The 15393-nt window shown below is 39.9% G+C and overlaps 1 protein-coding gene across 2 annotated transcripts; it reads left to right on the top strand.

The window, feature by feature from the left end:
- Nucleotides 1–6437: 6437 nt before the first annotated feature.
- cdca4 (cell division cycle associated 4) lies at nucleotides 6438–13488 on the top strand. Of its 2 annotated transcripts, XM_079262571.1 has the most exons (3): nucleotides 6480–6556; nucleotides 10345–10482; nucleotides 10797–13488. In XM_079262571.1, the coding sequence occupies exon 3, from the start codon at nucleotides 10806–10808 to the stop codon at nucleotides 11727–11729; it is 924 nt and encodes a 307-aa protein (XP_079118697.1). In that variant the 5' UTR covers nucleotides 6480–6556; nucleotides 10345–10482; nucleotides 10797–10805; the 3' UTR covers nucleotides 11730–13488. The 2 variants fall into 2 exon arrangements, with proteins under 2 accessions (XP_079118696.1, XP_079118697.1); XM_079262570.1 differs by lacking the exon at nucleotides 10345–10482 and having other exon boundaries at nucleotides 6438–6556.
- The last annotated feature ends 1905 nt before the right edge of the window (nucleotides 13489–15393 follow it).

Here is a 15393-nt window from a genome sequence, read left to right as displayed (position 1 = left end):
CCGTTTATTCGCCGGCCGTAGAAAATGCTGGAAACGGAACTTTGTAGAATGAGGTGGAGAAAAAAAAGTTCCCCCCTGCACCGGAAGTCCTCGTTCTGAAGAATGGTTCCGCGTCAAACAGAAATAAAGACGTGTGGGAGAAAAGAAAAGAAAAGAAAGAAGTTATTATTATTTAAAATATTAATCAAAATATAAAAAGACTTTATTTAATATTTATATTGTCTTTATATAATATTATATCAAAAAGCGTTTAAATAGAAATCATCCAGCATGTGGTGAGAAGAGTAAGACAAATGAAAGGGTCATCATCGATACATGTTTACCAAGCAGCAGTCACACAAAATTGGATGCAGATATCACAGTACTTTCAGGCTAGTTATTTCTTTCAGAATCTTTCTTTTCCAGGATTATTGTAAAACACATATTAGTTAATGAATAAAAAATTCGGATCAATCAGTTCACACTTTTTATCATTATCAGGATTATTTTTAGAAGTTAACAAAGGTTAAGCAAAAGATGCTAAAATATGTGCAAACACTTCAGGAGAGGTGTTGTTCTTTCCTCAAATGAAATACACACACAATAATAATTAGGCAAACTAATGCTCGTATTACAACCTTCAACCAGAAGAAGCACCTGACAACACAACCAAAGAGTAGAGACACCAGTCTACCACACAAAGTGGTCCATAATAACTACAAGTTACCTGATTCATGGCCACACATTTAAATCTCACTTGACCAAATGATCACCAGTAACAGAGGACAACTAAAGAGCTCTGTACCATGTTACATAATGCTTATTAAAAGTCACACACAAACAGAACTCACTCCCAGATGGAAGTCATTCATTCATTCATTCATTTTCCAAACCGCTTATTCCAATTCAGGGTCGCGGGGAAGCTGGAGCCTATCCCAGCTGGCTTTGGGCGACAGGCAGGGTACACCCTGGACAGCTCGCCAGTCCATCGCAGGGCAGGGTTGGAGGGAAGCTGAAGTCTATCCCAGCAATGAAAGCAGGATACACCAGGGACAGGTCACCTCTCCATTACAGGGTAAACATGGAGAGTCAAACAACCATTCCTCACTCCTAGGAGGAATTTAGTCTAACTAATTAACTTAACATGCATGTTTTTGGAAGGTGGGATGAAGCAAGAAGCCAGAGAACCCACACATACATGGGGAGAACATGCAAACTCCACACAGAAGGACCATTTGAACCGCCTCCCCACGACCTTAATGCTGTGAGACTGCAGTGCTAACCACTACGCCACCGTGCAGCCGATGAAACAGATGATTTATTAATACAGAGAAGTTTTATTTAACGTCTTTGGGTCGGGACGTTTGGATTGGTCAGAGTTTTTACAGAGTTACAGGAAACTGAGGGGTCTAACTATATTTCTTATTGTTCATGATTACAAAATGTATGGACTACTATCAGGACGAGGAACCACTTCACCCAGAGGAAAAAAATATGTCTCTGAGCAAGATTACCTACTACAGCTTTAACAGACACGTTGCGGCCTTATATTCCAGGCAGAGAGCACTGAGGTCAGCTCATCGATTTCTCTTGGTTGTTCCTGAAGCCAGACTTAAGCAGACAGCATGTTGGTTCCTTTTTCCTGACCCCTGCACCCCAACCAAGTTCCCCAGGGGTGCATGTACCCCCAGACTTCCCCTTGTCTACTCAGACTTCCTATAAGATGGACTAAGATGTGATGAGTCAAGGAGAGGAATCAAACCTGCCTACATGTGATGAGCAGTCATGTGAATGACCAGCACTGAACAGGAAAGTCCAGGAATCCCAGTAAAGATCTGACAAGTCAATTTTATTTTATTCATCTTGAAGCCTTTTCTAAACAAATGCAAAGATTTAAAATGTTATGCGTAATTTATATAACTGCAAGTCATGGGGGGGGGGGGGGGGGGGGGGGGGGGGGGGGGGCGGGGGTGCAGTCAGTTTCCCCTGATGAATAGTTACTATCAACTCAAAGAAAACTGATCCAGTAAGTCAGAAAGAATAAACACTTAACTAAGCTGATTATTACTACACCCGATGCCCCCAAGTACTGAGAGAATGTGTTATTTTTATTACATCTTTGCTTGTAAGCATGTTTAATTGTATTGTAGACCTTTTTTCAGGCATAAATTACAAATAAAATCAAACTAACTAAACAAAAACATCTAAAATAAATACAAACTTTTCATTTATTGACTCATTGTAGACATTTTTTCTGCAGAAGTAACATCACTGGTTTTCATAAATGAAACTGTCAGTACATTACCGCAGGTGGGATCCGTCCATCAGAGCATGCAAGCTTACATGTGTTTGGAAGTAGGATAATTCAGTGTGTAAAGTAATCAGTTGCTAGATTAGGCTGAAAAAGAAGGTCTGAATGAGACTAATTAAAAGCCATTTGGGAGATAAAAGAGCCAAATCTTTGAAAAGACCCAAAGTGACAACATTGATGTCATGTTGTCTTTGCGACCCTGGTTTGGGACTTCATGTGTCTTGTTCTTTATCAGTCGATCAGCCAATCACATGCAAGTAAAAACCAGGAATACCATAATGTGAGAGAAGGAAGGGGCAGAGTGTTGAGATAAAGGCCAGGTACACAGAGAGAGAGACCAAGATGGGGATCTGGACTTAAACTACAAGTTCTTTAGGAAGACTTGGAGAAATTAGTGAATCTTGAGTGTCAAAATAGACTTTTGACTTTATAGTTTTAGTGGAAATTCGACTGAGAACTTCAGGAATCCTTCAGCTACATTTACTGATAGTTAAAAAACGTTGCTGTAAATCTCTGACTCTGGCCAACTGTGACTATAACTAGTCGAATTAGACGCTAATCACTCATTCTTAAAGTTCACCTTGATCATCTAGTCTCAAGAAAACAAAGCTTGTTATCTTGTGATAATCAGTTACAGTAGGTAGTTATTATGAGAAAACAAGAGATAATGGCAAAAACGAACTTATCACATGGAAATTAGCTCCATGATTTCGAGATAAACAAATAATTAAGTAGTGATCTCACAATAGTGACGTCAGTCGTGAATGACTGCAGGCATGGCCGCTCAGCTTCAGTGAACAGCAACCGCAGGTAAAAATCTGGCCTGAAATGTTTTCTCAAAGTTTTTCGGACACCTCTGATGTTCAGGTGGTAAAATGACTCTCATCGAAGGTCCAGCTGCTGTTTTTCCCTGTTATGAATTTATGAATACATGAACTCGACTTCAAGTACTGCAGCTGACGTCTGATGGTGGCGTGAAGAAGGCAAACACACGAATGAGGACACAACTCTGTATTTTGCTGGAATATTTGTGAAGAATTCTTTGAATAAAACACAATTAGTCCAAGAATATTCTTGCTTGTTAACCTCACATCTGTACAGACATTTGTTTAAGAGCACAAAGGCCTGCCTGTATGCTGCACTTCAGGATACTAATCACCAGAGATTTCCGACTCGACAGAACTGCTGAATTTGTAGAGAGTAAACAAAACAATAAACATGAGTTTATTGACAACTATCACAACTTTACATACAGGTAGTATCTAAGTTCATGAAACCAAGCACACTGTCATATCCTTGAATTGTAAAACTCTCCATAATTTTCACTGCAGTCAACCGTCTGACCTGACATCCAGTCAGATTGGTCCATCCACTGCCTGGCAGTTACCTGCATATAGCAGCTTGCAAACACATAGCCTTCATTTCTTTGAATGTGCATCAATAATGCTTCAAACAAACACAAAATAAACAGCCATAAAAAACACTTGTATATGGAATTAACCCATTAAATAATTCAGTGTTTCTCAGTTCCGGTCCTCAGGCCCCCCCTGCCCTCCATGTTTTAGACATGATCCTCCTCCAAAGCACCTGAGTCAGATTATTGAACGTCCTCATCAAGTTCTTTGCAGCCTGTTACGAGTCCTTTATTTCATTCGGAAAGTAGGGTTGCCTATAAAACATGCAGGGCGGGGGGGCCTGGGGACCGGAAATGAGAAACATTGAATTAACCCAATGAAGCCCAACCTGACACATTTAGTACATACAGCTTCTGAGACATTTTTGCATCATTTTATGGTAAAAAACATTAAACAAATTCCTGTTAAACACAATCTGATACTTTTCTTTCCCCTTACTGGACACCAGGAAGCAGAAGATGAAGTTATAATGACTTTAATACAACATATGATACCCAATGGTGTAGCGGTCCCTCGAGAAGTGGGTTTCTTCTAAATTTTTTGCTCTTGTTTTAAAAAACAACAACAACAAAAAAAACAGCCCAGAAAAAACATCGTTTCATAAAAATTGATATTTAAGACTACTCTATTAATTACTGACACATAAAGCTGGTGAGACACAGGCTCATAGACTTATATACATATATTTTTATTATGTTTATGTTTAAGCTAAAGTTAATGCAGATGATGGTTAACTGCACCAGTGTAGCATCGGTAGCCTCAGCTGCTGGGTGACATAGCTACATGTGTGGGGTTGTTTGTAATTGTAATAACAGCATAACAGGGAGCGTAGAAGTTTAGAAGGGGGTATACTCTATGCTGACTGAAAAAAGAAGTGGGTATACTCCATATACTTGCGTATACCCTGGACTACACCACTGATGATAGCCTGTGATGGACTGGCAACCTGTCCAGGGTGTACCTGCCTCTTGCACCTGGGATTGGCTCCAGCTTCCCTGTGACCCTGAAGTGATTAAGAAAATAGATGGATGGATGGATGGATGGATGGATGGATGGACATCACATGATCAGAAATGGTAAAACATCTCCATTACATTTTGTTAAAAGGCCAAAAAAGGTGTTTTCTCACTATCATTTTAGGCTTTAAAGGGTAAAAAGCAAGTAAATTCCCTGATTTATGAGTCATCCATATTAGGTTGCTATAACAAATTAAAAATAATCATTTAAAAAATGTGTGCATAGAAAATTTGTTTAAAGTTTTTACAGGTAATTAATAAGCTTTACCTCTGTAAAATAACAAAAGCATCAGTAGCAAAATGTGAGGGTAAATAATACAGAAAGAAAGTCAGTAATAATACTAACTCGTATTGATTAATTATTGTTACTAAGGCAGAAAAACAAAAGTTTAATATAAATTATGTATACACAGTATTTAAGACAAAAAAACAAGAAATCACTTAGTTTGAAATGATAATAATAACCTAAATGTGTAAACACTTACTAATTTTATCTCAGTGATTTTAATCAAAACCGCTGGTGGTTGATAATGACAAGATGAAATATTATTAATGGCCAAAAACAAGTAAAAATGGAACAAATGAGTGAATTGTGACCAGGGCTGGATTAAAAGTGCACAGGCCCCTTGGCCCAGAGTGTTCGAGGGGCCCCGTTCCCCACCGCAATATTGTAAATAAATTGTGAATGATACACTGTGAAACAGCATTTCTAACATCTCTCAGCCAATGGTACCATTAGGAATACACTGGAAACTGTGGTGTTATTATCTGGCTTTTATGTACATTTAGTTTCATGTCCAAAATGCTGGTGTTTGCCCTACATGGGCCCCAAGTAGAAGTGGGCCCCTGGGCCTTTGCCCATAATGCCCATTGGACAATCTGGCCTTGACTGCGAGGAAGATAAATGTAAACAAAATTCAATTTTGATGATTTTAAAGAAACATAGCATCACCATAATTCTCCAGGTACCTCACAGTTTTAATTAAATAGAGATTTAAATCCTCCTTTTGCAACATCATTGCACTTATTAAGCACTAGCAGTCCATAGTACTGCATTATTCCTCCCTATTAATGATTATTTTCCATCTCTACCCTCTCTCTCCCTTTTTGGTTCCTGAGTGGCTGTCAGCATCACATCCTTACATTTTATCGCTATGTATTTACATGTACAGGTTTCAAGCATCGGTTGGAGGGTGGGGTTTGTGTGTTTGTTTATATGGATGTATGATTGATGATGACTATTATATATATTATTTATTTTTATTTTGTTCTTTTGTTATTTATCTATTTACTTCTTTTTTCCCCTGTTTGTAAATTCCTTTCTTTTCTTTCCTTTTTTTTGTAGACACTGCTGCTCTTGTTTTGTGTTGTTACTATTATTTAAAAACGAGATACTGCATCTCAAGGGGTTATTCCTCTATCAATAAACAAATGTTAAACTAATAAATTACATTTTTCTTTAATAAAACCACTAATGACTTTAAATGTGACAGAAAAAACAAAACGCACAAACAAGAGAAAAGACTGCTCTTTTCATTACTTCTTCTTCTTAAAGTCAGCTTTCGCTTGTTTGTTAAAAGCATTAGTGTGTAGAAAAGCAGGGAGAAATGATTAGAGAGGAATCCCAGGCATATGGCTGGCTTTTGTCGGCTCCCCTCCCCCTTCCTTCCCTCCTGCCGTCCTCTCCTCTCCGCAGCAGCAGCAGCAGCAGCAGCAGGACGGAGCTGCTTCACTTTCTGAAGCCGTGGCATGAATGATCTCATCTGAACCTGATCTCCGCTTCCCCTGCCGTCGATCCTATGACCGAGACGGGAATAAAGTAACACGAACACGAGGTGAGTACGAACACACAGTCACTCGGTTGTAGACTTTTTAAATCAGGCACCATGTTAACGTTGTTTTTTGTTTATTTTTTGTGGGAACTTAACAAGCGTAGCCGCGGTGAAAACTCTTGTTTTCGGCCAGAAAGGAGGAAGGACCGTGGAGGGAGGATGGCTGGGTGGGAGGGCGCTGTTAGCTCATTAGCTTTCCGCTTGCTACCTTTTTTTTTTTTTTTTTTTCCTCCTGTAAGAGGAAGTTGCTAAATAAATCCAAACGAATGCTTAGTGTTTTTAAACGTATGCTGACACAGTTCCCCTTTATTTAATTTAGTATATAAGGAGAGTTCAGGTAGCAGGAGCGGAGCTAGCCGGCTAGCTGTTAGCTTCCACCGCAAAATGGCTTCATTGATGCTGAAAAGACAAAGCACGCGGCCGTCACGGACAAAAATCTCATTTTCGCTTTTTTAAAATTTTTTTTTTTATTTTTTAAAAAGCAATCCAAATCTCCCTTAAATGTAGAGTGTTTTAGATAAACGGTGTAGTTGTTAAGGGAACAATTCAGCTGGATTTTTAAAATAATATTTTTATTTGGTACTGCGGGCTGTGAAAGAAAGTGCTGCCTTCGCGGTGGGGGATGGGTGCCGCGAGGAGCCATTGACGTAAAGCGAGGCTGCATTTTGTTTGGCCCTCTGCGCAATTCAGCAGAAATAGTTAAATGTTTACATTTAACCCGTCTCATACTGTTTACTCTGATATCTTATATCCGTGTGATGGTACTATCACGCTCCAGCGACATATGTGTGAAGTAAATGAGGTATTTTAAGCATTTTCCTGGTTTTTGGTAGACAGCTTTTGAACCCTATATGTCAGCATTTTCTGGTTAAACATTTTTTCCAACAGGCTGAATATGTGCAGTATGTTGCTTGTAAGTGTCATGTTTTATGCAATTATACATTACCTACCTGGCGGGTACGATTATGCGTCTGTAGCAAACTAAAAATGGATCTTTAAATCAATAGGTGCACCATTTCTTACTTTGTTGTTGTTTATTGTTTATTTCGAACAGTAATTAGATTATAACTCAAACATGAATATAAAACGACAAAGCAAACAAAATTAAGAGGTCACATGTGACGCAAAAAAAAAGAAATATATATAAGTATATAATGTACAAGGGAACAATCTATATGTTCGAAAAGGAGTAGGAAGAGTGTAGCACTTATTAAATCCTACCCCTAACACTTCTTGTGTTAATTTCATGTATTCCTGATTGTTTGTGTCACCACCACAGAAAATAGACAATTGAAGTTCCTATTGCTAATCTTTTAGGATATTTTTGAGATTCTATTTTAAGTAGAAACTTGATTAATATGAGGTGAATGTAGGGACTTGATCTGCCAACACAAAATCTTCGCTGATATATGAACAAAGGCAAAGCCTAGTTTATGCACAATGGAGAAATTTCCATTTTAATTTGTAAATCACTTGCTGGATGTTTCACATGGACCTGATCCTTCATGTTTTTAATGGTGGGTGGTCTTGATGTGTGAGATTGAAGGGCCGGTTAGTCATAAGGTCAACCACATGATAAGTCAGGTGATTTGATTTATTGGCTCTTCCTAAAAAGGTTTTAGTTTCTTATAACGTAGCTCATAAAAGTTCATTTAGACGCACTTCTCACATTCAGTTTATGCTGATGAACACTAGATGTGATAGTTTCTGATTTAACATAAAACTTAACACTTACAACAGCTCATACATAAATGTTTAAAAGTACGTATTTCCATTTACACACATTAATACTTTGATAAAAAAAATTTAATCAAGTCCAAAAGTGTTTTTTTAAATGTAGTTATTACAGTTTTTTTAATGCAAGACATTAAACGGAAGCAAAGCTCAAGCATGAGTTGCATGTTTTGTTTATACTTTTTCTGCTACAGGTGCCTAATTGTAGTTTTACAACTGAAAAGAAATCTGTTAAAGTGGTTAATATATATATATATATATATATATATATATATATATATATATATATATATATATATATATATATATATTATTTATTTATTTTTACAAACTTATCTTTAAAATGTTGTTTTTAGTATTGTCCCCTTTAGATTTAATCACAAAATGCTGAATTATAAGGTGTTTAGAAGAAGGCTGATCAATATAAAGATGTTAAAAACAAATCTGTCATGTCCAAAACTGTTTCTCTTCTCTGTGCAGTAAACTTTCTTTCAAGTTTTAGGCCTCCCTGGTTGTCTTTCATTCCTGTCTTGTTTTATTTTATTTATTTTTTTTACATTTTGCTCTTGTTTTTCCTTTAAGGAACTAGTATTCTTTAGTGTCTCTTGTTTAACAGGGGCCAGCAAAAACACACTACACAAGAAGACAACACATGTCCATAATTGCTTTCTCACACATGTCCATAATTGCTTTCTCACCCTTTGTATTTTAGATCTCCAGGCACCTTCATAAATGACTTTTTTTTCCCCCTCTATTCTGTCCACTGTCAGGAAATGTTATTGTACGCAAGCGAGGACTCAAAGACTTCCAGACTTCGAGCCTTTCGGTGTACATTAGAACGATTTCTGTTCATGGATTATGCCTTGATTCTGTCTTCCAGAATCAGGAAGACAGAAATATGTTCCTCATATTATGTCTTGGTTTTTTTTTTTGTATGAGAAGAACCAAAATCAACCCCGTTGTTAAAGTTGTAATAACAGCCTAGTCCATTTGTATTTGATTATAAATCATCCAGTTTTGATTTAACGTTTGTAATTCCAGGTTTTGCTTGTAGGATTTTGCCATCAGTGTTAAAATGAGTGTATTTGTGGAGGTTACAGGGCCTAAAAAGTTTGGCTTCACACCCAAACATGGATAATTTTTTAACAAAAAAAAAACAGCAGTGTCCTTATTATTTAGTGTGATCATCCTTACTTTCTGCAGAAAAATGGGCAATTTCTGTGAAATAAGTTAGAAATTGCCGTTTGGTTTCTGTTGTGTAAAGTCAATGCTGTGCTTTCGAGTCCGACATGTACATGTATGCCCTGATTTTTACTTCTTCTTTTTGACTAAAAGTATCTGAAATGGAAAATTGAAACAAGTGGAAATATTGACCCAATTGCCCTGCCCACAGGTTTTTACAGAGGAGACAGCTGGACACTGCACTGTTTCTGCACATATTTATTTATTTTCTAATGGAAACTGAAGCGCCGCAAGCTGCCCTCAGAGCTCCGCGTCCTGTTTGATTTCATCCCGTTTATTTAGGGGAGTCAGATGGCTTTTAATGCTGGTGGGGGTGTTGTTTTGTTCCTGCAAGACATGTGTGTTGAAGGGGTGTGCTAATAAGGAAGTTGACTACTTTTTCCCCTCCCCCTCCCCTCAGTGAAGAGAAAGTGAAAATCTTGTGCTACTAGTTTTCGAAGTGTTGCGTGCGTAGACCTGGAAACCTGATATTCCTTGTAAATATTAGTCGGGTCATGGTGGTTTACTGTACTGTGAATTAAAAATGTTTTTCTTTTCATTTGATCATTTTTACCCCTTTTAAAGGCAACTTATTGATTAGAATATTTTTTTTTCTTGATCACAGGTGGAAGTTGGGGGGGAGGGAATATAAGTGCTCTGATCATGTAACCTGAGTACTGTTTTTTTTTTTTTTTTTTTTTTTCCTTTTTTTTTTTTTCTGACAAAGGTCTCTTTAGTGTGTGCTTATTTTGATGCAGCGTCCACATTTAGTTGGTAACCATGCTATTTTCGGTGGCTCAGTGGTCTGTTAAAAGTGTGGTTGTTCCGCCCAGCAGGAGTCTTGCTTCAGACTGGCCTAAAATGGGCAGAAATGGTGCTGAACAAAAGCTGCTTGTCGCTCGTACAAAAGTACTTGAAGCGTTGCAGCCGGGACCAAGCTGCATTGCTATTGCCTGTGCCTCTCAACAGGAAAGGTATAGCAAACTTTAAGAAAAAACAACTACAACAAACAATTTACAGTTACTTGTAGCTCAGAGTTTTCAACCCATACTTTATTTGTAAAGTCACACAGCTGCTGTTGAGCAGAGTGTATCCATAGCTCCTTCATATCCACACAAATACTCCACCACATAGTCTCATTACATCACACATAAACATGAGTAATTACATGGTACTTATTATGTTAGCTAGTGAAACTCAACATTTTGTTTGTGAGTGTGTTTTTAATATTTGGTTGTTCTGAATGAGTGTCTAAACTCTTGTTTCCGTTTCCTTAACGTCACAGCAGACAGTCATCATGTTCCCGAAGGGCACCAAACGCAAGTTCTCAGACCCTGCAGAGGAGCCGGTTTCCAGCGGTGACCAGGCCCCGGCGGCTTCGTCTGCAGCAGCTCGGACGCTGTCATCCTCCTACAGCTTGCAGCGGCAGTCGCTGCTTGACATGTCGCTGATCAAGCTGCAGCTCTGCCACATGCTGGTGGAGCCCAACCTGTGCCGATCGGTGCTCATTGCCAACACGGTGCGGCAGATCCAGGAGGAGATGACCCAGGATGGCACCTGGCAGATAATGACCCAGGCCCTGGCGGCCGCTCAGTGCCCCGCCGACCGCCTGGTGGCCACCGAAGTTCTGTGCAGACAGACTGACGCCGCAGCTCAGGCTGCACAGAGCCCAAAGCCCTTCTCTGTGGTGGAGTTGGAGGAAGGCTACCACTCGGAGGAGGTGGTGATGGAGGGAGACGTGGAAACAGAGGTCACCATGTCAACTTTGTCACCTCTCCCCCCTCAGCTGTCCTCAACCTCTTACCTGGCAGGCCCCTTCGGCATGGCGCCCTGCTGGGAGGAGGAGGAAGACGACGACGGCGGCTGCGAAGAGGACGAAGAGGAGGACAGTGAGGAGTGCGTGTCAGAAGGAGAGGAAGGCGACCGGGACCACCTTAGCGCAGATTCCAGGACAGGGGAGCAGGTTTTTGGTACTTTTGAGATCAAGCACCCGGCGCCACCTCCTGACCCGGCACTCGAAGAACTCTTTTCAGACGTGGACCCGTCCTACTACGACCTCGATACGGTGCTAACAGGCATGCAGAGCACCCCGAAGATGGGGCCTTACGATCTGCTGGAGAGCCTGTCCTCCCACGGGCCCGCCGCCCTGAGCTCCAGCTCCAGCTGCAGGTCGGACTTGAATGAATTGGACCACATCATGGAGATCATTGTGGGATCCTGAAACATGGAACATTTCTCTGGCCTGTACTGATCCCACACACACCTCCATACTATGCACTGCACACGTGCATGTTCGGTTTGTGGGATTGTTACAGATTGTTGAAGGTTTTTAAAGGCAAAGTGGGAAAGTAACAAACTTTTTTAGTTTTTTTTGTTAATAAATTGGCTGTTACAAGTAAACTCAGTCTCCACGCGGCCTCTCGGGCCAACCAGCTGCAGGTAAACTCGGTCTCCACGCGGCCTCTCAGGCCAACCAGCTGCAGGTAAACTCAGTCTCCACGCGGCCTCTCGGGCCAACCAGCTGCAGGTAAACTCGGTCTCCACGCGGCCTCTCGGGCCAACCAGCTGGAAGTTTAGATGGAGACGAATGAATCTGGCCTTTCATGTGGCTTCTGAGCCCTGCGAATCACAACGGTTACTTTCCCACTTTGAGGAATTTCTAGAGTTGATCATATTTGCAAGAAGGCAAAGATAATTACCTAAACCATGATGCATTCTTATTTACATACTTTCCATGTTTATGTCTGCCATACATTCTGTCATACTCGCGCCGTCTGGTCGTATTATCCGCCTTTATGTCCTGTTTTATTTATTACATGGACCAAGGAACAATACACCACACTACATGCATCAGAAACCAGAACAAATTGTAAATCCAGATTTATGAATCAATTCATATTTTCCTAGAGATTTGAGCAATTATGAATGGAATATATGTATATGTACGTATGTGTATATAGAAATATATTTTTTTGCATTATACAGCTGGGGGATTTTTGCAAGCATCATTTTGGTATTATTTTTTTCTCCTCCCAGGCGGTTTTTAAGATTTTAATGTAGCCAGACTCGAGACAGTGTCTTCCCATGGTTTGGTATTCTAAGTCGACTGTACCGGGTGTCCGGACCGGGTGTCCGGGCCGGCGCCTTCACACTTCACAGACGCTGTTCTCTCATTTTCTGAAAAGCTTTATGCAGAGCAGGGAAACCACTTCGGCCGGTTACGCTCGTTTTTCAGTAGCTGCTTGATAAATGAAGTAACTTTTCCTGCTCTGATTCCATCCAGATCCAATAAGAAGCAGTTTTTTCCTGAACCAGGAAAAACCCCGGTCTGATAACTGCATCAAGAAGCCATATTTCTTTCTCTCATTTGTTTTTGCAAATGAAGAACTCTGTGTTAACCCATCTAATTTATTGTTTTATTTATTGTATTTATTTTATCTAGGTACAGACATGCCATATTGACTTATCAATTCAACCATGAGGCCCGGTGAAATTATATTTATCCTAATTTTGCCCTCCATTTTGAATGCAGTACCTATTTATTGCTCTTTTTTTTAAAATTCTCATTATTAGGATTAATGTTAATAACTGGGTTAATATTCAAATTACTATGCAGCTCTGTCATACATGTTTCCAAATGACTGTAGACAACTCAAATGTCCTTAAAGTCCTTTATGCAAACAGTTGCCTTTCTCCTAAAGATGTGGAAAATCAAATGCATTTTTTTCTAAATTGTTCCGTAAAGTGATCGAGAGAGAGAATTAACTCAGGCAAAACAAATGTATTGACTAAGATACAGTATTACCACGCGCTTAATACCTTACCACAACACTCCTGAAGGATGTCACTCTAGTCTGAATGGGAGCTAGAATTTCAAAGACTAATTATCATTGTAAAATATATGCATTTTTTTATATGAAAACATTGTAGCATCTTTGTAAATATTTTTTATAATAAAAGGTGCAACTATTGATAGGTGACATGTTGTTGGACTTGTTTTTGTTTCTCATCTTCAGGTCTTGTATTCGAGGAGTTTTGTTTTAATTTGAACTTAGTTTTTGCATTATTCATATTAATTACTTGGAACCAGACAAACTGGTCTGGTTCCAGACAAACTGGTCTGGTTCCAGACAAACTGGTCCAATCTGGAAGCAGATGGTCTCCAGCAGCAGAAGACCACACCGGGTTCCTCCTGTCAGTAAGAACAGGAAACTGAGGCTACAATTCACACAGACTCACCAGAACTGGACAATAGAAGATGGAGAAACGTTGCTGGTCTGATGAGTCTCCAGTAGGATCAGAATTTGGATCCATCCTGCCTTGTGTCAACGCATCAGGCTGCTGCTGATGGTGTGTGTGGGTGTGTTTTATCGGCATTCTTGAGGCCTGTTTGTACCAGCTGACCATGGTTTAAACACCACAGCCTACCTGCAACGGCGTATCCAGGAAATATTTCATTTGCGGCCAAACAAAACTACGTCACTAAGTGTCAGTGTGTGAAAAGGATTTTTCAGCTGTCTGGAAACTCTTTAACAAACCGCTTTTAATTCTTTTTCTTCAAAAACAAGATGCAAACTTTAAAAAATATCCGAAGACAAAGTTTCTTATCAGAGGATGGAAGGCTTTCAGCATTCCTCATGTTATGTTCTGACAGAGTAGTTTTAGTTCATCCTCCACTTTTTGAGTCTCTTCTCCATCTGTTCTGTTGTCTCTGAGTACTTGTGTTCAGTTTTGGAACATGCGCCCACCCAAATGAAGACGTGGTTGATCTTTGACAGCCAATAAGCTGTCTGGGGCTTGGCTGAAACCAAGCAACCAATCAGAAGCTGATGTGGAAGTAAAAAAAAAAACAAACAAACCAAAAAGCAGTTCCCCCTTCATCCACTGGGGGCTCCATAGACCCCAATGTTAAAAAGACCAACTTCATAGCAGAAATAAACATGTTTACAGCCTGGTTCAAAAATCCATTTTCGGTTTAATAGGTCAGGTTTACCTTCATGACAACTGTGGGGGGAGGGATTTTATTCTGACTTTTATATCAAAATTTGGCATATTTAGGGGCGTGTCCTTTTGATTGACAGGTACCCGATCTCCCGCTTCAAGTAAGAAGAACGTAGAACAACCGCGGTTTTTAGCCGGTTAACAACGTGACGTATCTTTAGCCCGCTTACCTCCGTTAGCTGGTTAGCTCCTGGCTATCTCCAGGTTAGCTCAGTTAGCTCTTAGCTACAGGCAGTTCGGAGATCACTAGATGTCAATCATCCACGACAGCCCCCCTCTTTGCCCATTTTTGTATTTTCCGGGAGATACGACAGGCGTGACTCTGCCATAATAAATGATAATGAACACAATAATGAATAACAGCAGCAAGAGATTGAACCATAAACCCAGTGAAGCCATGCTTCCTAAACAGAAATAATTTTATAAATTACTTTTCCGACACTGCTCAGTCACAACATCTAGTACTCTGCACTGCCCTTTACAGAAGCACTTTCTTCTGGTCTGTGATCTGTCTGTGATTATGTCCTTAAAATCCACATCTATAAGAATATATTTCTCAGGGATAAGTTTATTGAATATGTTACTCATCTTAAGCTGAAATATGTTTTTGAAAGTTTCTGCTGTTCATGTGCTCTGTCATGTCAATACTTTTACTTTGAAAAACTGTTGGTCCCATTTTTGTCCAGTAAACAGGTACCGGCACTTTGGACTGATCCAAGTCATCCCCCAGAGGCCCGGGTCACTATTAATGGAGTGGTTTGGCTCGTCCACCTTGTGTGCGTGGAGAAGCTTGTGTGCTCCTTCTCCACGCTGCCTCTCCTTCCTCTCTTGTGGCATCAGCGCATGCCCGCTGTTTTCTCGGGCGGGTTGGATGGGCAGTTCCT

This window comes from Telmatherina bonti (assembly GCF_933228915.1).
Source record: "Telmatherina bonti genome assembly, chromosome: 22".
In the NCBI taxonomy this organism is placed as follows: Eukaryota; Metazoa; Chordata; class Actinopteri; order Atheriniformes; family Telmatherinidae; genus Telmatherina; species Telmatherina bonti.
This window is presented reverse-complemented; position numbering and strand designations above follow the sequence as displayed.

Coding starts and splice junctions, on each gene's coding strand:
- cdca4 (XM_079262570.1), top strand. CDS start 10,806: ATGTTCCCGAAGGGCACCAAACGCAAGTTCTCAGACCCTGCAGAGGAG.